Source organism: Apus apus, chromosome 8 (genome assembly GCF_020740795.1).
Source record: "Apus apus isolate bApuApu2 chromosome 8, bApuApu2.pri.cur, whole genome shotgun sequence".
Taxonomy (NCBI): domain Eukaryota; kingdom Metazoa; phylum Chordata; class Aves; order Apodiformes; family Apodidae; genus Apus; species Apus apus.
Genome location: NC_067289.1, coordinates 16,547,161 through 16,569,991, shown reverse-complemented (window position 1 = coordinate 16,569,991; position 22,831 = coordinate 16,547,161). Strand labels below are relative to the sequence as shown.

The window sequence follows — 22,831 nt, the reverse complement described above, 5'->3', positions numbered from 1 at the left end:
CTCTTGATAAAAAATAAAACAATAACAAATGACCCCCCCAAAAAACCAAACCAACAAACAAAAACAAACAAACAAACCAACAAAAAGCCCAAAAAAACAAACCTCAAACTTAAGGTAAGTAAATTCTAGAAGGGAAAAAAAGAAGCATAAGAAATTTCTCATTCAATCAAGGAGAATGGAAGGAAACTTAACAGAAAACTTGTTTGGATCTTTTTAGGAATCAGTATAATCTAAGCATAAATGTAAGTTAGATTATAACAACTAGTAGTAAAAATAAAGTAAGCACACCTTAAATCAATTCATAGTCTTTCCTGAACATAATGCTAGCATTCCATGAGACTTTAAACACCCATATGCATATTCAGGACTTTGGGGTATGTTTCCCTACCTCGACAAAAAATCTGAAGTAATTTATTGCTGTTTATTCTCCAGGAAGGAAGAAGAATCCCAAACCATGTTATTACTCAATTTCAAGGAAAAGAGGCATAATTTTTAATCACTGAATACAAAAAAATCCTTATTGCTGGGCATTCAAAACCCCTCCTCAAGCTGTGGTTCCTGAAAAGTGAGACCATGGGTGTCCAACAGCAGCTGCTAAGGTGTGCAAGGAAGCTTTAAAACAGACAATATGGGGCTAGGACAGAATTCTTGGAATCACTGCTTTGGGGTACAAATACCATGCAAGAAAGCAACCAACCTCTGTTGACTTCATTCCACAAAACCCTAATGTAATCAACTTTTCTAGTGAAAAGTACCAAGAATCCACTCTCCTGAGCCTACTTGTGGTGTAAATATGGGTGATATATCTTTCATGGGAGTTCTGCAGCTTCTACAGATCTATAAGCCAAGACATTTTAAAGTCTGAGGAATTTCTCTAGCAATGCAAGAACAAGACTGTACTTTTGCTTGTGTTTTACTACTGAAAATAATTCTCTTCTGTGCTGCACAAGATAACCCTAAGTAAGACCCACCACAGAGGAAGAAAATGTGCTTTGCTTTTCAAACAGGTTGTGACAGTAAATGTAAATGACTGTCAGAAAAAGTAAATTAATCCTTCTAAAAAGGTATATTGCAATAGTAACAGAGAGAGCCTGGCATAAACTCCATTAAAAATAATGACTGCCAAACTTTGATGAGCCGTGGAGCACGAAGAAAACAAAAAACAGTTTATCTTTAGAGACTTTAACTCAACTAGTTTTCACTAGCCAAAGTAAGAAATAACCTCTGCTGCAAAGATTAGCCAATAATATGGATGCTTGGACAGTGCTCTACAAAAACAGCATGAGCTAAAAAACATTGGAAGTGTGTACAGGGAAGGTATTTCCTACAATGGAAATGGCTGGTTGATTCCAGACTTTGTCTGGTGCAGAAAAATGAAACTACCATCACTCAGAACAAGTAGGTGTTGGCTTCCCCAGAGCTCCACAGGCTTGCCTTTTTTCAAGTTCAATGACTTCTATACCAAATGGCTGAAAAACCATAATATTTGTTTTGATGTAGTTATTCTCCTTGGTCATCACCTCCCCATTTGCAGGTGTCAAGGTGAGATAAAAAAGGACAGACACAAAAGGCTCAATTCAGTAGCCCACAGCACCACCCAGTCCTACACTGAAATATCCTGCCTGGTCTTTCACAGCAGCTCTGAAAGTGCACAAACCTCCCACAGGTCCCAAGTCATATCCCACAGCCTTGTGCAAGTGCTTCTGATGCTGTGCTGATCTTAAGAGACATTAGATACCTGTGTGCAAACAACTGAAGCAGTTACAGAAATCCTGCCAATAATCCACACAGTGTTGTAAGGTTTAGAGTAAAATTTTTCCATAATGTATTTATTCATGCATGGATTTAATGAAAAAAACCTAGCTCTTCTATAAGTGCTTTGAAGTTCCCAGATTATTAATCCTTTTTACCTTCCTTTAGATGCTCAGCCAGAAATGATAAAGCTGCAGAGGACTTCAGGAAGATGTTCAATCTGCCTTTCTCTTCAAAGCAAGATAAATTACAATCAGCTCCTAATTATCTGGGATGCTGGGTAAGTGTGAAAAATAATCCGGATAATCAAAAAACACACACACTTGAAGACTAGGCAACAATCATCTGTATCAAGCAAAACAAAAAAAGCCATACTCCAAATGGCACAATATACCATACTTGGGAAAAAAAAAAAAAGTTGAAAGGTGAGCTTTATCAAAAGTGGAAATGTTTTTCCTGTGACATGTTAATGCAGCATCAAGAGCAGTTTTCTTCAAGGAAGCTTTAGAGCAGACTGCCTCCACTGTGCCTGGGTAGTGTTACACATTACAGTCAGAACATCAGCCTGCTCTTCCATCCAGCATCTGTGCAGCATAATGTATTTAACTTCTCCTCACAGATCAACTTGGTTTCCCCAAGTTCCACCTCTTCCAGTATTCTGTTTGACATCCTTTTATCAGAGAACTCCAGTTTCTGGTTTCTGGGAAGTACTTCTGCCTGCAAGCCTTGCTCCCTGACAGTATTCAAAATACCAGGTAACTGAGCCTGAACATGTTCCTCCTCTGTCTCCTCATACTGAAAAAGAGCTTTGACAGACATGCCATCATTCCACTGCTGAAATAACACAATTGGTGCCCTGTTCTCCACTGCCCACAGGCTGCAGCAGGCATTGGCAGCAAAGCCTTTTAATGTAATGGCTGGAAGTCCCACAATTAGGTCTGTGATTAAGCTTCTCTCTTTTGATATGTTCTCTAGCTGAAGTGTATTTTCACACTGCAGTTTACTGATTTTATTGCCAGGTGCTGAGTGATGGGGGATTAGAGGGTGTCTGCTAAATTCTCACCATACAGTTATCTAATATAGCTCAAGTCTGTAACTAAACTTTTGAATTAAAGCTATAATATCACATATTCACTTTTACAAGCAGCTTTTAAAGATGGTCCATGTCAAATAAAAAGCAAATGTAAACATTAAATACTGAAGATAAATGAACTTAGTATTTAACAGAACAGTCAAAAGAATATTAAGCACCAGAAAATATGCACTGTGACTGTGGGTGACAACACACCCCAGATGGCTCACCGAATGAAGGTGGGTGTGTACTCCAGAGGCCAATGCATGCTGAGCTCTATACCAGTTAATGTAAAGCTCAGCAGACATACCCAAAAGCAAACTTATTTCTGAATAACAGTATGTACATAGACATTCTTCATTCTGTTAATATGCTCCAGTGTCACACATTACAGAACGGTAAATTTCTGACTGTATGATGCCCTTAGAAATCACAGAATTGTCCTCCAACAGGCTCATCCACATCTTGGTGGCAGTGGTTAGGACAAAGTAGTCATTACAACAAGATCTGCTCAAAGCCAAGAAATAGTTCAACAATCCTAAATCAAACACAGATAAAAGAAAAAGAAAAAAAACCCAAACAAAACCAACCCCCATCCCTAAGCCCCCCCAGTGAAAACCAAACAACCATGGAAAGCAACAGTAATAGCATGGGGAACCTTTGCATGCTCTTGGAAACTATAAAAACTGGGGCAAAAACCTGCAAACTAAGTCAGCATAAAAGAGTTTCCTTGTTGTTTCTTAAGTTGTAAAGGTATAAATATTGGTATTAAGTAAATCAGCAACAAATTATAGTATCAGTAAGCAGTCTGAATGCATGTCATTGTATTGTCAAGTTCAGACATATTCTGAAATATGTTTAGTCTGTAGTAATTTTTTTAAAAGTTACATATAAGCAAAGCTTCTGATCAAGTTTTCCAAAACTTTCAGTTGCCAGATCACAACATCAGATGTTATCACAGACCCCATCAAAGAACAATAATTCACCACATTTCCAAAATACAAAAGGCCTCCAAGCAATGAACCAGCAAGTCAACAAATCTTTGCTTATTGGAAAAGTAACAAAGTTATGCATTTCGTGCAGTGTTTTGCTGCCATACTGCTTGTACTCTGTATTTTCTAAACTGAGGGACTAGGACACGAGGCCTCCTTGCAGCAAAAGAAAGTTAATAGTTCCAGGAGAAATAAGGATTTAGGATGTGCCACAATGTTACACTAGAAACATTTTTTAAATTGTCTTAATGAGACTTTGTATTTTTAATATGACAAACCTAAAGAAAAAACTAGAATCAGACACTTCCCCGTTTCAAAAGCCTATTGTAATTTTTGAGACAAATAATAAGTGACAGAAATCTGTTTTAATCACATGATGGTTCAGTGGTAAAAATGCATTTAAAACTTCTTTGACCTAGAGCCTTGGCTGGGACTGTGAGCAGCAGCAACTTGTCTAGGTGGTATGACTGAACAGGAGAATTCACCTTCCTTTCATTCCCAAGACTAGGTAAAGTAATTAAAGTGTTCAACACTGTAATGCAATTCAATGCTAAAGCTTTCAGGAAGGAGCTCCTTATCTCTGAGCTTTCCCAACAGAACACAGCATCCTTCAAAAAAGCATACTGGATTTCAAGCAAAAATATCATCACCTTGGATTCAGAAGATACATCTAAGACACTCAAAGCCTTGGAACATCAGTTAATGGGTGTTACGTGGGATATTAAAGAAAGGGAGGTTATAATAATTAATCCCCAGAAAGCCCATCTTGCACATCAAGCTTTGATTTTGGGCAGGAAGAGTGGAAGGATTACCGAAAACACACTTCAGGAGGTGAAACAATTAAAACAATTGAATCCTATTAGAAAAAAAACAGTTTACTGAACCCCCTTAGAACAAAAAGGGGAGAGTTGATGATTAAATAAAACTTCCTTGTAGCTCTAAACTTAAAATTTCCACATAGCTCTACATTTAGGCAAAGTCACAAGGGTAATTAGTCCACATGCTCACCACCTATTGTGCCACAACATAGAAACTAGCTAAATAAAACAACCAGTGCAAAGCTTTGTGGGACACTGCTGGGCAGAGACTGGATCCTGCAAGGCAGCTGAGGGCATACCACACCTTCTACAACTGGGACACTTAGATAGTTCTCTGCTTTCAAAACATAAAAGGCACAACATGCACTTGAAAACGCACTCGGTGACCCTGCAGTAATAAGCCAAGTTTTAGACTGAAGTAAGGTTGTAGTTGCTCACTCACACTTGTGTTAATAATGTGCAACACTCTAGTAGAGCAAGGACACAACTGACTTGGTAAGTTTTATGTGTCTTGTTCTTTGTTGGTTCAGGACAAAAACTTAGGTCTTCTCTTAAAATTGGTTTTCAGTAAGTATCTGTTCCCCAGTGATATTTCTAATACAAGAATGTTTTGCAGAGATCACTAACTCAATGTCACTGACATCTTCAGAGTAGATACATGAAATAAATGTATGTGCATGTATACACCCATGTAAATATGTTCAAACACTCTTCCAAGGACATCTACTGTAGGTGTTATTGTACATTTTTCACGCAAAACAAGCCCATGAAATAAAAGTATTATGTGGTAGACTTCTTTCAGATAAAACACCCATCTAATTGTCTACACATTTTCTTTTCAACCCCTGCTGTGCACTTATGGCAACACAGCAATGACATCACCAGTGAAGACTGGGTTTAACATGTCCCTTACATCATTTTCACCTTGCTTTGCTTGTTAATTAAATGATACAATATGCGTTGTTGTCTACACCCAGGAAGCCATTAATCTATGTAGACAATTCCTTAAAAATGCTGAAGTATTGGTATAAAATGCATTTATTAGCAGACGTGGAAGTTCACAGCTAACTAGTTTATGTTTACTATGATATAGTTTCTCATACTTATTTTCTCAGGGTTTTTTTCCTCTTTTTATGGGACTTATTTAGATGATAATTACTGTGTTCCTTCATTACATAGAGAAAAATTATTAATTATGTATCAAAGCTTCTAAACAGCAAAAGAAGTCACACCCCGAGCAGATAACGATACCATAAGAAAAAGTAACAACCAGTTTGTAAACTGTTCTGGCAATACACTGGTTCATTTGCTTCCTTTATTTTGAACTGCTGAAGTGGGTCTGCTTGAAAGCAAAGTTTCTACGGCTACAGTAACTCCTCATCTCTTTACTTATTTCAAGCTACAATCCTTTATTTATCACAGAGGTGGCTACCTGCCAAAATAAAAGAGTAGGACTTCAAATGAAGATAAGGTAATGGAAACAGATCCAATTTTCTTGTTAATACAGTCTGGTAATTACAGAAAAAGAAAAAAAAACCCCAAACAAATGAAAAAAAATCCTCCCAAACTCAAAATCTGTCTTATTGACACAGATATTTTATGTCTGGAAGGCTAAGGACATTTCTAAAAGGTGCCTGAAGGCCTTTAAACTTACTTCCCCATCATCTTCTTCCTCCTCATCATCAGACACGATACTATCATTAAATGGCTCTTCTGGAACAAAGCAAAACAAAATGGCTTAAGAATATGTGTGCAACTTAACAGAATGTCTAGCTACTGCTCCTCTTTTACAACAGTAAAATTTAGCTCTCATATAGACACCTCATTCTTTTCAGCACAATGTTGGAAATATTTGCTCCTCTAAAGCATTCTAGAAATCACTGAAATAAATTAATATTCAGGAAAATGGCAGAAACACAAACACTCCACAACAGCTCTTTTCTCATAAATCCTACTATAATGTCTCAATGTATTTACCAACAAGACTTGATTTACTGTGTGCACTTGCAAGTTTGTCTTTTTTTCAATTAATTTGTTTAAAAAAGACTACTTCTCCCTACAAACATTTCAATACAATACTGTTACTATATATATAAAAAGATAGTTATCACATACAATACTTACTACTTTTGGACAAGTCAATTTTCTTAGAAAAAAGCATCCAAGTTTATACTGGAAATCTCTATGCTCAGCTTTTACACACCAATCAGACAAAACCTTTTAAAAATACCATTCACAGGTAGAAAAGGAGCAATTCTATAACTTTGAACAAATATTGTACAGTGCTTAAATACTTAAATTTGTTCATATACAAGCTAGGACCATAATATATGTTGTCATCTGCTCTTTCCAAAAGGAGTCAAACTTGTTCTATTTTTACTGTACAGAAAGATTTAATCAGGATTCACCTTTTCTTTATTTGCTTTCTCTTTCTTCAGCCCTCCTTTCAGCCACAGGGAACAGAAAATACAATAAATATCCCACCTCTTCATACTTCCCTGTACTAACACAGCATCTACAACTCCCAGGACCCATCAACATACTCTCCAAAAAGGAAGGTCTTTGTCCCCAGTTCAGAATAAGCCATTTCAGATTAACACAGGTACACTCCTCAACAGAGCAAGAGGTGAGCAGAGACGGACCTAGTCCCTAAATCCCACTTGACAAATTGTATCACTTGTTTATTTTTGCAGTGGAAAGCAAGTCTCTCATTACTGGCATGCAAGAAAACAGTCAAGGTCACAGAAAAATCACAGAATTTAGAAAGGTTTTCTATTTCCTATTTAGAAAATAGGTCATTCTATTTACAGTCCCAAAACTTTGGAATTGAGACCTTCTCAGCCTTTTATTTTTTCTGTATAATTGTAACACAAAAGAAAATGTTAAAATGCCTCTGACATTCAAATCTTGACATTCACTATTCACCCTCTCTCAGACCATCACACTATTGTTATTCTTTGAGAGTTTCAATGCCAAGTAAAAACAGGAGCTTTCTTATGGCTTTTTTGAAAGATTTACAGCTCAGAGAGCTGCATCTGTCCTTCTGACCTGAATTGAGCTGCTTGATAATAAATTCGATCTGACGGATCATCTCTGCATTTCCTTCCTTGATAAACTCACGCAGAATTTCTTCCATTCCCTGGATGGAGTGGAAAACATTGCTGGATTAGTATTTCATGTGACCACAGTGACAGAGTTTTGTTAGCTAAAATGTCATTGTTTTGCCAGGAAAAACAAAGGTAGTGTGAAACAAACCACCTTTTCCAGCTTTAAGATTCCACCTTGTCCTATGGGCTTCCCAAAGACAAGAGAAAAATGCTGCCTGGGCTGCTTCTAGGTTTAAATACAGAAGTGTCCATGATGAACAGCAAATTTTTACAAGAGATCTGCTGCTTCTGCCCTCTGAACTCAGTGCACAGTAGTCAACAGAAAAGGGCAAATTAGCATTCACAAAGACAACAATGCAAGGCTTAGAGAAGGAAAGCAAAAAGCAGGACCAGCTTTGACCTTCTCCTAAACGCAGTTTCTCTGTGGCCCCTCACAGGCTTGATGTTGTGTCTTTAATCATGTAGGATGACTTCCAGTGCTCTGTGCTTTGTGAGGTAAAACATCTGACAACAACTATGTCTGCACAACTCACTAGGTTAATCCTTAAGATACAGGGATACACTGCTATCCCAGGTAAGGCTTTCTCAAATCCAGAAGTCAAAACACGTGCTACCATCAGACCAACTTACACAGATCAGTTCCTAGATCTGCTAAAACCTTCCTCTGCTCACCATGTCTCTACCAGGCAGAAACAAAAGCAGGAAGAGGAACTTATCCTCTTAGTGGGTATTTGCAGAATGAGCTAAATAAGGGGAAGAAGCAGCAATTCAGGTGAAAGCATCTCCTGGGCCACATCCAGTGTAGGAAATGCCAGATGGACAACACTGTTCTAAAATAACACCTTTAATTTATAATTTCAATAGAATTCTTCACAATGCTGGGGCATCACTTCTGGGATGAGGACAAGGGGTAATGGATTAAAACTGGAGAAGGGGAGATTTAGGTTAGACACTAAGAAGAAGTTCTTTAGTGTGAGGGTGGTGAGACACTGGAAGAGGCTGCCCAGGGAACCTGTGAAAGCCCCATCTCTAGAAGAGTTCAAGGCCAGGTTGGATGGGGCTCTGAGCAACCTGATCTAGTGGGAGGTGTCCTTGCCCATACAAGGGGGTTGGAAGTAGATGATGCTTAAGGTCCCTTCCAACCCAAACCATTCTATGATTCTATGCAAAGCAGCATTTCTTACCATTGCTCTGGCTTCTTCCCGGACAGAAGGGATAGCAAGAATGCTGTACAGTGCTCCATTCACATACCTTTGTATCTAGAAGGAAAAAACAGTCATACCACTAAGAAAGACTTTTACATTCACCCCAGTTGACTACAGGGAAAATTTAAGAGTGAAGGTACAGAACAGCTAGGTTCAGAGAGTTTAATCAGGCTAGCCTGCACTCACAAAAATTCCCACTTGGGAAGCAGTGAGCTTTTAGGATGCAATTACACTGTGATATGGTTGATCTACATCAGTACAGGTGTATACAGATTCCTCCCCTCCCTTCTAAAAAATTATTATTGTAAATTGATGAAAACAAAAAAAAGGGGAAAAAAAAAAGAAAGGAAAAAGCAGAGAAAGAGGGTTAGTTTCTGACAAACACTAGGGGCAGAACAAAAAATATGACAAAGAACAGGGACAAGACTGTGCCAGCATGGACTCAAGACAGGCCTCAAGCACTGTAGCTTTAGGCAGGATGATAAAAGCTGCAGCAGCTTAAAACACCCTCTGTACTGCCTGTTACTGTCCCTCAGGAGAGGCAAAAAACCAGCTACCATGAAGGCTTCATACAATGGCTTGTGAAAGCCACCAGATCTGTCAAACTAGTTTCACCAGCGCTTACATGACCCTTTGTATTGGCCAGTTACTTTTGGAGCACTAAGATTTCCAGGCATCCTCTGCCTATACCCGTGTTAAAATAAACAATGACTAAGGGAGCAGGGGAAGCATGGAAAGGTAAGGGACTGGGATATACACAAGAATTCATTCCATAGCTTCTCAGAAAGCTCTCCGGGCACCCAAAACCATTGCCTTCTACCTTCATCTTTGATAACAAAACTTCTATCAGCTGTGCTGGTTCAAACCAGGTTGTAAGAATGCATCCTCTGAGAGAAATTTCAAGGTCATTCCAAGGCACTGACTCCAACAGTGTGAAATCACTTCTAAATACTTCAGTCTAGGGACTGAGATGTTATTTCATATTAATGTGTGCTGTGTTAACTCTCATCATTCATAAAAACAAAACTAGCAAAATAGGGCAATAAAGGTATGCCAAGCTTCATCTCAAAACACTGCTAGTAAAGAACTCATACCTGTCTTCTAATAAATTAATAAAATGCAGAGTAAACACTTCATTCAAATTTACTCTCTATTTTCAGTTTAAGAGATAAACAAAAAATCTGATGATACAATCATTGTATATTAACATGTGACACCAGGGTTTATACTTTGTTGCACCTTGCAGTCATCAAGGAATTAGTCTAGAACACCCTGGTAAAAATTCTGCCTCCCTATGACTTCAACAACATACAGTATTTCCCCTCACTTTCTCCTGCCTTGAATTTTACTCCATCGTTAAAGAAGTGCCCCTCTGCAAAGACTGGTGAAGCAATGCTATATAGAGCAGACAGCAGGAATCAGAGTGATGTTTGAAAAGCATTAGGTAGAAATAACTAATAATTTTTAGCATTTTCCTCTCAGTTTAACTTAGCACATAGGGTCTAACAAGGGAAACAAAAGTTTACTTTTTCAATTTCTTAATTTCTTGCTTTTTTCATCTTGAATTTTTCTTCCCACCTTTTCCTTAACCCAAAGTTTGCTGTACAAATACCTCATGATTCTCATGGCCAAGAAGACTAGAGAGAACTTTCAGCACACGTTTTGGAAACCTTGCACACGATTTCTTCCCTGCAAAGGGAGAAAACATAAATATGCTTGGAAATTGTAACAGATCAGAGCAAGCTGCTTACTTTTTACAATCAGTACTAAATATAATTTATACAGAGCAATACTGCTCCTTGTCTCTGCCAAATGCTGCTCAGCATAACTGAGCTGAAGTCAGTGGAGTTACTCTGGATTTATACAACCACAATTTTGTACAGGATGCAACACTAAGGGATCTTACAAAGTTTAACAAAGATACTATTTTGCTTATGGCAAGTAGTGAATTTTTCACCCTTAATTTCCTTTTTAAAAGGAAACTTATTTTAAGCTTCTTTTAAGCCTGTGCATTGTAGAAGTGAAGCATGCAAGTATTTCACACCACAAGGTGAAGGTTATGCTCCTTGCCATTATGGATCAACTCAGTTCTGAAATTGTTTTACACAAACAAATCTCATACACAAGTAAAAAGTGTCCTTTAAAAAGTGGGCCTGGAATGTAGGAATGGCAGTATTCACATACAGATATGAAAAAATCATAACATCTTAGAGGGTTCTACTGATTAACTGTTTTCTTAATTCTTTAGATTTTGGTCAAGCTAACCTCTCTAGGCTGGGATTCTTGGGAAAGAGATCTGCTCAAAAGCATTGGTGAGAACACTCAAATATTTCTGGTCATGTGAGTCCCTGCTACTAATTATAGTCACTTGAAAGAATCCAGGTGTATCAGGGAAAAAAAAAAAAAAAAAAGATTCACAATCTTCCCTATCCATTTCTTGGAATAAGATTGTAATTCAAATGTAAGACACCTGCACTCCGCAGACAGAGATTCATGAACAAGGCCATAGAATATTCCAGTGTGTAATCAGACAGGCAATCTATATCTGTTAGAAGATCAACCAGCCAGGAAATGAGCCCATCTTCAATCATTGCTGACTGCAGAGCACGCCTAGGATTAAAAACCAAAACCCCACAAAAATCAGACCACATCGTAAATAGCTTTCAAATACATCTACAGCTAATAGAAATACATAAAAAACCTACTTCATATACCTGCTATACACTAGCTTGCTATAAAAAAAACCCTAAAAATCCCCCAAACTATCCATTTTGGTAGAATCAATTAAAAGGAGGAATTAACAAAGCCTGAAGAAATCGAAGCTGCAGATCCTCCTAGCGTTAGAGGACTGAAACATTGTTGGGTAGGTGTGTGTTTTTGTGTTGTTTTTTTTTTTTTAAGCCTGCAAACTGCTGAGGTAAGTTTCTTCATTGTTTTCTAAGGCTTCTAACTACTTAAAACTACATTTTCTATTGTCTTTAAATTGGTTTACAAAGCCAGCTATAATCAACAGACCCATAAAACAAATTGATTACTTCTGCCACAGGTAGCCATAGCACTACAGCACTTTTGTATTGTTCATTTGATAAATGAGATTTTTGCTTAAATCTATTTGCTTTTTGCTGTAGAGATTCTTAAATCATGTATTCTCTTAACTCAATCCATAGTTGTCCTCAAAGAATATACTGGATAAAGTGTCAGGTGATAGACTGTGATCTCCTACACCAGCAATTTTGTGCTTTACAATACAAAAAACTGTAATCTCTAGTGGTAGAAAGGTCTTACTGAAGAACACAATTTTTAATCACACTGTTTCGAATGGGAAGTAAGTCTAAATTGCAAAGATCAAAGCAGGTATTTTCCTGCTTTTAGTATTTGGGATTTGTATTACTCCTGAAAGCTCATATACTTTCTTGGCCCTGGATCTCGCAGTAGGTCTATGGGATGGACTGAACAAAATAAGGAACCATCTGAGAGAACACAAAAAAATTTCAAATTTTCAGTAGCTTAGTGCCTAGGCCCCAAAATTCAAACTAGCTTGTACTATCAACAACTGCTTGAATAGAAAAATCATTTCCTCTAAGATTGAGTTAGGATTTCAAGCAGTAGGGTATGAAGATTTACTCTCTTTCATCTCAAATATGTATACGGTTATCATGTCAGGAAGCAGTCCAGAATCTTACCCAAAAGCACATACACATGTTATTTATCCAGACAAGTTCTAAATGAGGCAAATCCAAAAGAAGCCCTCATTCTTCAACAAGCTCAAACAAATCAAAATAAAAAAGCCCTCAACACTTACACTCTTAATTTAGAAGAAATATTAATGAAAATAAGAGCTAAATACAACCATCTACCTCCTTATATTTAGCTAACTACTCAGGGCTGAATATTCCTCCTGAGTACTGTGAAAACAAGTGTTCCTAGATCATACTTCTTTGGTAAATGGCAGCAACATCATGCTCTTTACTACTTTTGCATGATATTTCTCTTATGGTGGGCATTTGAGTCAGACTGCTAATGCAAAAGTAAGAAACAAGATAGCCCATGCATAGACAGCTCCAGGAAAGAGGGACAACAGGATGAGGACAAAATCCCTGAAAAATGTTTGCAGAAAGGATAATGAAAACCTTATGCTTTGGAATGTAACACAACTCTTTTTCTGTGTAGGATCTCCAGAACTTTCTACATTAAGATTCTGACTTTGTTCAATTAAGGAATGCCTGTAAAGCACAGGAGGCTATCACAGATGTGCAGTGACTTGGGTATTGACAGCTGGTAAGAAGTCAGGTTAATTCAGCCAGCACATCCGAGTTCTCCTTCATAAAAAATGACAGTTTTCATCAGTCATCAGAGGTTCTGATGATTGCTATGGGAAAGTCAAGTGCTCTTCTTTCCTCTCTGAACAGAGCCTAACTAGCCTATGTTTCCTCTCCTGCTGTCACCACTGTGTGCTGTGCTTTCATCACCTGAGGCTGAATTTCTGCAGAGCTGCCAGAACATTCCTCCATGTAAGGGAATCCTTGTCTTCAGCTTTCAGTCTCTCCTCCAGCATTTGCAGCAACATTGGGTTCTGAGAAAGGTAGACACGACCTGGTGCAAAAAGTGATGAGAGAACAGATGCCAAGATATCAGCTTATGACAGAACAGCTCTCTCCTTAGAAAACTAAGCAGGATTGACCTCAGTTTCTTCTTAACAAGCCACAACCTTTTGCCAACACCCAACGTGCACAAATGAGTTGTCTAGCAGACCAGTTGCACTCAATCCAGTTGCCTGGGGCATTAGAGGCCCCCACTTGCCAAGTTAGTATCACACAGAATCCATTATCCCTGTTTCAGTACAAGCTTTCTGATCTATCACAGTTTTGTGTACTCTAGGAAAAGAAGAGAGATGTCCAAAGAGCTCAAACAAGTTAGATGCCCTACAGCTACTGACTTTGAATGGGACTCCAGTTCCTAGCAATAGTTAGCTCCTTAAGTAGCACCAAACAAAGGGCTAATCTGGAACAGGCAGAGACACAAAGCTGCATATATATGCAGCCAAACAGCAGTGAGGAGCAGATTAATTCAGGTGAGGACCAGGAAGGCGCAAGAGCAGCTGCACTAACTACTGTTACACAGCGTGGTAGCAGGTCTGCCTACATGACCTTAAAATTAATAGGGATTTTTTTTTTCCTTTTTTTTAACTCTCTTGAAGAGACTGAAGCCGACATTAAAGGCCACAAATCAACAAAAGAAGTCAGAAATGCTGAACATAGAGTGTAAAAATGAAAGCTTTGCAGATATTGAAAAAATGTTTTGAACAAAAGACAATGAATCCCTATAAAAAGGGTGCAAATAAGGCTCTAAATTTCCACATGCAGTGACATGCACTTGTGAAATACCTCTAAGCCAGCTTTATATTAAAATGTTTTGTTTTTTTCTTTTTGCAACAAATCTCTTACCTTCTGACAATGAAGTAAAAGCATTGATGAGCCTTGCTGTATACTGTCTGACTATGTTACTTTTAGAACAAAATAATTTAAAGACACTTCCCTGAAAAAGAAACCAAACGTGAATAAAACCTCACCAAAGCAGGATAAAATGAAGTTAGCCTTCTATAATGTTATAAAAGGGTTATTACATTTTCTCAGCGAACCAACTTGGAATGCATATTGATATTTTAAATAATGACAATGTGAATTAAGATTTCCACGTTCCTTTTTTTATTGACAAGGTGCTGAGGGAGAAATGGAAAATGAACAAGTAAGCTAATTAAGCTCCTTAGCTCAGTTGGTTAAAACACCATGGTGCAGGGTGAGAATTATAATGAACCAACACAGTTATCAGCTAAAGCTGAGAGCTAAAATCAGTATTTAGTCAGGGACCAAAAAAAAAAATAATAAAAAAAATAAAAAAAATCTGTTAACTTTGTTGATGAGCTAAAATGCAGTAATGCTACCTGAATAGAAATACTTTTGTTTGACAAATAAAGAGTGTGGAAAAGCAGCTCAGTAACTTATCAAGAACACCACAATGCTAACTATTTTCAATCTGTTTTACTTCAGGTGCTGCTTTCACACAACTTCCCTCTTACAGGAATTTACAGGGAGAAAAACAGGTCATTGATTTAATAGTCCTTTAACTTTTGTGGTCACTTTACTGTTGCAATGACAAAAGGTGGAGGAAATCACTTTCCAGCTGACCTGACAGTTGCTGTGGCAGTCGAGGAGGTCATGGTTGATGTAGGCTTGCAGAACAGTGTCCCTCTGTTCTCCAGGATATGATTTTGTCAAGCGCTAAAATAAATAAGAACATAAATAAACCAGTCAAATAAATAAATGATAATGTGAATTGATGACCACTGAAGATTTTAAAGGTGCTGATACCCCACAGCTGAGAAATCTTTTCCCATGGGGAGAAGGAATTCAACCTCAGTGATCTAAGGGAACGAGATTAAATGAACTGACCTGACCTCAGTTCAGTGATGCAATACAAAACTGTTACTTGGGAGCTGTTCACAGAGGAAGGAAAAAGCACTACTTCCCATGAAGTTAAAAAACCCCTCAAATAGCTACAAATGTACTGCTTTTCCAAAACATCTGAGACAGACTACAGGGCTAGGAGAACCACTAGTCAGACCCAACGGATGTTTTTTAATGTGAAAACGGACACTGAAGCTTGATCGGAATTCCACTATTACCATCTTACATGTCTGTCACTTTGAACCCATCAGCTTCCTTTTCAACAGGAAAATGTAACTTCCTGTTGTCACCTTTACTTCTTCCGCAATATCGTGATGTGATCCAAGTCAAGCAGAACGTAGGCACTTCTAGGCACTTCTTGATTACAAAGGATTATGCTGATTAGAGTCAGGTATTTCTTTAATACAGCAATATTTGTATACATCTAAAAAGGGGCAATACATGGAAAAAGGAACTGCCTAAACTCACAACAGTTTTCTTGAAAACACATTAGATGTTACTTCCACTGAAGATCCCAGGAATTCCTATCTGGCTTTCCTCAGACAGGGAGAGTACTGCTACAAATCCACACCTACTACCTGGGCTTTCCTCATCATCCCAAGAGCCTCAGCAAGCTTCACTGACAGAGAAGTTTCCTATATTGCTGCTCTGATCACCAGAACAATCATCCTGCTCTCAAGATGGATTTTAGTCCTGAACCCCTCCAGAAGGGACCTATGTCTTCATTTCTGCTGAGGCCACCTCCCTTACCCAGCGCAGAGCCTGCAGTAAGAAGGCCTTGAGACGATCGCTCCCTGTAATTAAATCTTTCTTCAGCTTCTCATAATCCACAGAGGGCAACAACGGCACATCCTGCATGTTCCTGCAATGCAAATGGGAAATACATCAATCAAAGCTCTCTCTTCTTATTCAGTGCAGCTGATGTTGCTGAGGTGAGAAGAGCCAAAACAGGAAGTGTGCTTCAGGAAAAGAGCTTCCACATTTGTACACCTTTCTTACTTTTATTACCATTACCGCATTAGAACAACAGGCTTTTTAAACTTTGTCTCATTTTTTCACCACGCATGCAGCTCATTGAACATAGTAACTTGCAGTCACTAAACTCTGGCAACCAACCAACAGATGATCTGAGCTTTTTAGTGGCACAAAGCAGTACAGTAACATCCTTTTTTGTCCTGTGTGGACCACAAGGTCATGAGGGCAGCAGCTTGTGGCTCTTGGCACATAGTTATAAACAGACACAGTGACAAGATGCAGCCCCAACTTCACTTCTAAGCCCTCAAGCACACATAAATGTCTTCTCCAACACAAAGGTGGTAGACCAAATGGATTTTTACAAGCTGGACTATGCAGGTTTAACATAATAATGAATATATGATGACTCTCCATACACCAGTACTATCTTGCTATTTTGAGTTTTAATACTGCAATAGAAGCTTTACTTAACAAAATTATTTCTAGTCAGTTCTTAATTTTACTATTTAAATTTATTCCACTAAACAATTTTTACTCTCTTCCTACCCTACGACTTTTCAAAACAAATTTGATGTTATGTGTATAATTGTCCCTTTAATTACCTTGTAAACAACAGAAGGATCAAAACAATGTATCGAAAATTTAATTAAACCTTCACCTCAGATATACCATCTCTATTCAATCTTATAAGCCAAAATTTATGAAGTCAGTCACAAAAAAAAATTAACTTGAAGCACCTAAAAATCCATGTTACCAATTTCCCTTTTCCCTACATTTGTGAGAAGCAAACCAGTTGTAACAACAGTGCTGCACTGTGCAGAAACAGTAAAGAAACTACAGCAACCAACTAACAGGTGCAGAGTGGCTGATTTACTGGATTAGCAACATTCTGCTGAAATTAGGATATTACTGAACCTGCCCAACAGAAGAAAACAGATCACACAATATTTGCACACAGTATTCACTGAGATCAGAGGAAGCTCACAGGGGAGGAGTGGTTCCCATTTGCAGACAACTGGGAATGCACTTCAGTGAACAAACCACTCCTTTTATCTACAGGTAAGTGAAGCTCAGAATTAAATACTTACACAGAGACTGAAGATGCTCTTAATATCTTGGAAGCCTGGATCAAAAAAGGAAAAAAATAAACAAACAAACAAACAAAACCAAAACCAACCAAACAAAAAACCCAAAACCAACAACAAGCAAAAAACCACAACAGATTAATCCAAATTTCATACAAACAGTGTCTCCAAGGTTTATCTTTCTTTTCCCTTAAAGTGTTTCACAGTTAAAAACTTCTTTTCTTATGATCTGGCCATGTTATCTTCACTGTCATATTCCCAAAACTACCTATAATTCAAGCAATAAACAAAAAAACAATGAAATAAATAAATAAAGGGGGAAAAAAGTGGATGGAAACAACCATCCAAAGCCCATCAAGGAAGATGAAGAACCTAATAACACATTTATTGACTCAAAAAATGTTCATACCTTAAAGTTGCAGTAACATTTCACTGGAGACCTAGCACCTATTACTGCATCCAGATGTACTATAAACCTTCCTTTTGACACTAACATCATCAGAGTACCTGTTGCTACTCATATATACCCCTACATATAACTATTAGTATGTAAAGACACTGTATTCTAATATGGATAAAACCAATACGGAATATGAGTATGAACATTCTCAGTGGTGCTAAGATAATATACCCTGGATATTTCCTCCCTAATGCAGTGTGACACAGAGCATATGCAGGTACCACTGCTGAACAAGTCAAATCTTAAAAGGATCAACACCATATAAAAGTTCCATATAAAAGCTGTCTGCTTCAGTAAATAATTTTTTGCTAGAGCTAATTGTAGACAAGCCAAGAAGCAGCAATTCTGGCATAAGAGTGGTTCATATCACGCATTCTGCTGTCAACTACATGCCATATTTGCAGAATATTCAGTGTCATCTCTTTGTGTTGATCTCACTTTCTAAAAAATCTCTCATTACCACTTATGCCTTTAAATCCGGACTTCTCTTCTAACCTAGTCTCTTTCATGGGAGCTATATAATTGATGTCTATTGTCAGATTTAAAACTGAGGGATTTAAGAGACAAAAAGCATGAAATACCATAGAGAATATTGAATTACACCAGCTGACATTTTCTTGAACACACTACCTCACGGGTATCCTTCCTAATACAAGGAACTACTCTCTTAGAGGTGAAATAAACTTATAGGCATGTTGGAAAGCATTTTATATGATGCTTAAGTCAATGAGTGACTTGTACACAATAGATAATTAACAGGTAATACACTTCAGAATTAACCCATCTTGACAGCAGTTCTCAAAACAGTTTATTTTGCACAACAGGAAAGTCTTTCAAAGCATCAAAACAAACTTTTTTCCCCTCAATTATTTGTGTTCATTTTTCTTAGCATTTTTGTTAATTTTTGTTTAAACAAAACTATTTTCCCAGTGAAAAAACCTATCATCTTGTGCACAATAAAATCACAAAGAGTAAATAGATGTATATAAAAGATGTCTGCTCAGCAAAGTTCTTCTACCTGCCACTTCTTTCCTGCCTTAGAATGAAAAACGTGTGCTCCAACCAAAATGTAGCTAAGGGAAATGTAATTGGTAAAGACACACGCACCACCCTTCCACACAAATAAAACCTTTTGGCAAGTGTAGGATTTTGCAATATTTTATAAATCTCAAAACTTTTATAAATCTCAAACTTCAGAAGCAACTGGAAAAACATTTGGATGATGAAGCAGACCCTATACTGGAGCTCTAAGCGCAGGACCACTGATTGAGAACCTTCTTGTCCAGCATTTACTTTCCTGCTCAGACTCAAGTTTACTAGACTACAACCTGGACCCGAGGATGGAAGCTCTCTCAGGCTTTTGGTGCTTCTGGGAAAGCAATAAGGATACAGTTAATTCAGGCTCAATGAGGCAAAACAGAAACGGGAAAAGTTTTTTAGGACTGGTGTGTCCTCTGCACATTTATTTCTGAATCTGACTGACTACGATCAGCACCACTGGTAAGCAAAAAGAATGCAACTATGTTATAGGCAGGTATTTCCTATCTTCATCTACATGATTGCAATTAGCCATAAGTAAGCAAATCTGTATCCATCCAGTATGGCATACAGAGACATTGGCTTTCGTCTTAGGAGATACGCTTCTAGTCCTGATCAGCTCCTGACTGTAGATTCAATTTAAACACGTTATTTCACACCTCTGGGCCTCAACTTTTTTCATCTGGAAAGCAGATACAGGCACCAATCTCTTGAATAAGTTGGTTCTTGAGATCTACCACAGCACAGCAGTGTGCAAGCAAGAGATAAAAATTACTAATTTGCAATTAAACAATTGAATGCTCATGGCACAACCACCATAAACAGAAACCCAACAGATTTAGTGTTTGATTATGACAGAACAATTCTGCAAAATAAGCAAACAACACCTGACACAGTACAGTAACAACTCTGGTACAAGTATTTTCCTGGTTTGGAATTTATTTAGGCTTCTATTTTAAGAAATTTTATGAGAACAGAGATTGCATTAAAATATTGCTAGAGAATTGTATGTATTCACTGGGCACTTTTTGGCAACAGTAGAACCCAGCAGCTCTTCTGTGGCATGTAGGGCCATGACTTCAGGGTCCACACTACTTTGGGTCAGATATCAGAGGCAGCCTGTGAAGCACACAGCCACGCAGCTTCCTGAGGGACACTCTCCATCTCTTGCTAAATGTGCCTTCTGACTTACAGTCAGTTTAATTTTCAAGTGACCCAAATACAGTACCACTGACTGCTGATCACAAAGTTGAACACCTTCCTGCCATAGACTCTCAACTTTCAACGTTTTTATCCTCGTTTTTAAAGAGGAAAGATGTGGTACTCCACATCCTCAGAGCTCCACCACCCTGCCAGCCTTTCTCCTCCTCATCCAATGGTCTCTTCAGCTTTTGCTCCCAAATCACTGCCAATCTGGTGGGCACTACCTCTACACCCATTCCTTGGCTGCTTTCATTGTCTTACGCAGCAGCACCAGCATCGAGGGCACTGGTTCCAACACAGAGCTTGAGCTAATACCCCTGACAGCCCTAAGTTCGTACCGAGCTCCACACCTTATCTTTAATGCCAGCAGATTTGACCAGTTGGAAGCAGCAGCCTCAGCAATAGGAAGAACTGGCTCATAGACCAGGTGGAAATTAAGCCTGGGGAATATGACCCACATACTCCACCAAAAATTTCATAGCTTCTTTCACAGTAAGGTTTCTAATTAAAAGAGTGAAATACAGACCCATCCTTAAATTTAATGTAACTCGGTTTAATACTCCTGTTCCTTAAGCAGAGTGCTCTTCTTCACCTCACAAAGTCCCTGGCCCCACACAACAGGGAAAGGCAAATGCACATTACAAATTCCCTAGCAGGCAGCCCACCAAAGCAAATACACTTGACCTTGGCACATCCTTTGGCATTTCACTAGCATTTGTTTGTTTGTTTCCATTTCTCCTCTTTGGTATGCATCCAAGATGCCCCAGTCTCAGGATATTTACCCAGTTAAATCCCTTTACATAACTTAACCCTACAAAAACTGTGCTAAGCTCTAGTTCTCCACTTGCGGATTAGCTTTAACAAAAGCAAAACCACACCTCAAATACAAATCAGTTCTTGGGCTTGCTTACATCAGCATGCTTACTTCATTTAAGGTATATAATCTAGCCTGTGGAAAAAGGTCATTGTCTTCACCATTATCTCTGTACACAGCAGATCCAAAGCCAGGGTCCCATATGCATTCTGGTGGGAATGCCTGCTGAACCAGCCTTCACCCCTTGAACACATTGCTAGAGATTCTCAGCAACAAAAAACCTGTCCTACCACCAAATAAATAACAAAACTAATTTTAAATCTTCACAGAAGTTTAGCCATATGCTTTTAAAATGGACTTGTATGTTGCAGACACATGTAAAATCATGAAGTCTTTTAAAATTATTTTTAGGAACAAAAGGGGTACTTTAAACTGAGGAAAAGGTTAATATTGGAGTCTGGAAGGGGGCAGAAGAGAACCCACTTGAGCCTTTTGGCTTTTTGGTCATCACATATCTGTTCTTCTCTTTCCAGCTGTTCATTCTCCATTCTAAATGCTGAACTCTGATATCTTGTCGTTTCTGTGGCAATAGTGCAAAAACTCCAACTGTATTGTGTTTTGGAGAGAGAAAGTATTTGGATGCTGGGAAGTTGGGACTTATTTATAAAACCTGCTTTTAAATAACTGGACAAGAGAAAGTAAAACCATCAGCATTCATAGACCTCAAAGCACTCTACAGAAAATAAATTCTTAATATTCCTATAAGGTTAGCAGGAACATTACAGTCTCCAGGTAATGAATCCAAGGCCACAGACTGAAAGGCAGTCAAAGGCACTGCTGAGAGGTAACTTCCCCATTACACACCTTTCATGTCAACCACCAGATGATCCATCCATCAGCAAAGTTTACATAGCTCCTCTTTACTACCAGTTTTCTTAGATCAAGAAGCATTTATTTCCTCAGCATTTTCTCCCAAGCCCTTTCCCCAGTCTTACCTTTCCCGGAACAAGTTAAATATTAATTCAACCTTTTGAATAACAGTATTCCTTAAATTGCCAGTGAATGAGTGGGAAGAACATGGGGTGTACATGATTCACCTGCATTACAAAACTCCCTGCATTAATTAACTTCATCTTAAATCAAATACTTAGCATGCAAACCCAATCTTGAGACAAAACCATTTGTCATAATTGAAACACATGCAGAAAGTAGGTGTCTTAAGGAAAGAAACAAGAACACAACAGCCCAAGCATAGCTCATTCTGGTAGGACCATGGGGTATGACTTCTGTTTGTGTTGGTTCTTGCCAAAGCCCAGCCAGGTGCCATAAGCCGAGTAATTCTGTCATGATGCAGATTAGCCACAGATGGCAGCCCTTCATTTTTTAAAGAAGCAAGGCATGAATATGAACAGCATGCAATAAAATGAAGAAGTTCAAAGGAGGAAAAAAAATAAAATCAATATTTATAAAAGAAAACAGATGCACTTTATGTCCAAGCCAAAACCACAACTGATTTTATCAAATACTGTAGCCCTGTATTCAAACCAATCCTGCTTTGCTATTTGATGTATATATTCATAATATGCTGAAGGCTAAAGCTGAAAGCCAGATCCTGTCCTCAGCTACCACTCTGAAAATGCGCACTAAGAATTCAGTGTCGATTCAATGCAGATTCAGAATTAATAATCAGATATATGTGATGAATATGTGAAGAGGAAAACCAAAGTTTGAGCAAATGTGTACATATCATTAGAACTCAAAAATGTATGTTGAGCTCATTTGTTATATGCTAATGACAAGACTGCTACATGCAGCCTAAGATGGGTTTGACTCCAAGCTTGTGTAA

At 38.2% G+C, this 22,831-nt stretch overlaps 1 protein-coding gene across 4 annotated transcripts in view; it reads right to left on the bottom strand.

Moving 5' to 3' along the window:
• Window positions 1-22,831, bottom strand: part of ARMC9 (armadillo repeat containing 9) — a 59,164-nt gene that overhangs the window by 15,882 nt on the left and 20,451 nt on the right. For all 4 annotated transcript variants that reach the window (XM_051626795.1, XM_051626796.1, XM_051626797.1 and 1 more), the window contains 10 exons: window positions 17,474-17,508; window positions 16,161-16,272; window positions 15,132-15,224; window positions 14,391-14,481; window positions 13,416-13,539; window positions 11,417-11,556; window positions 10,559-10,635; window positions 8,926-9,000; window positions 7,683-7,773; window positions 6,289-6,347 (listed from right to left, as the gene is read on the bottom strand). In XM_051626795.1, coding sequence (XP_051482755.1) covers window positions 6,289-6,347; window positions 7,683-7,773; window positions 8,926-9,000; window positions 10,559-10,635; window positions 11,417-11,556; window positions 13,416-13,539; window positions 14,391-14,481; window positions 15,132-15,224; window positions 16,161-16,272; window positions 17,474-17,508 — 897 coding nt within the window. The remainder of the gene's footprint in view (window positions 1-6,288; window positions 6,348-7,682; window positions 7,774-8,925; window positions 9,001-10,558; window positions 10,636-11,416; window positions 11,557-13,415; window positions 13,540-14,390; window positions 14,482-15,131; window positions 15,225-16,160; window positions 16,273-17,473; window positions 17,509-22,831) is intronic.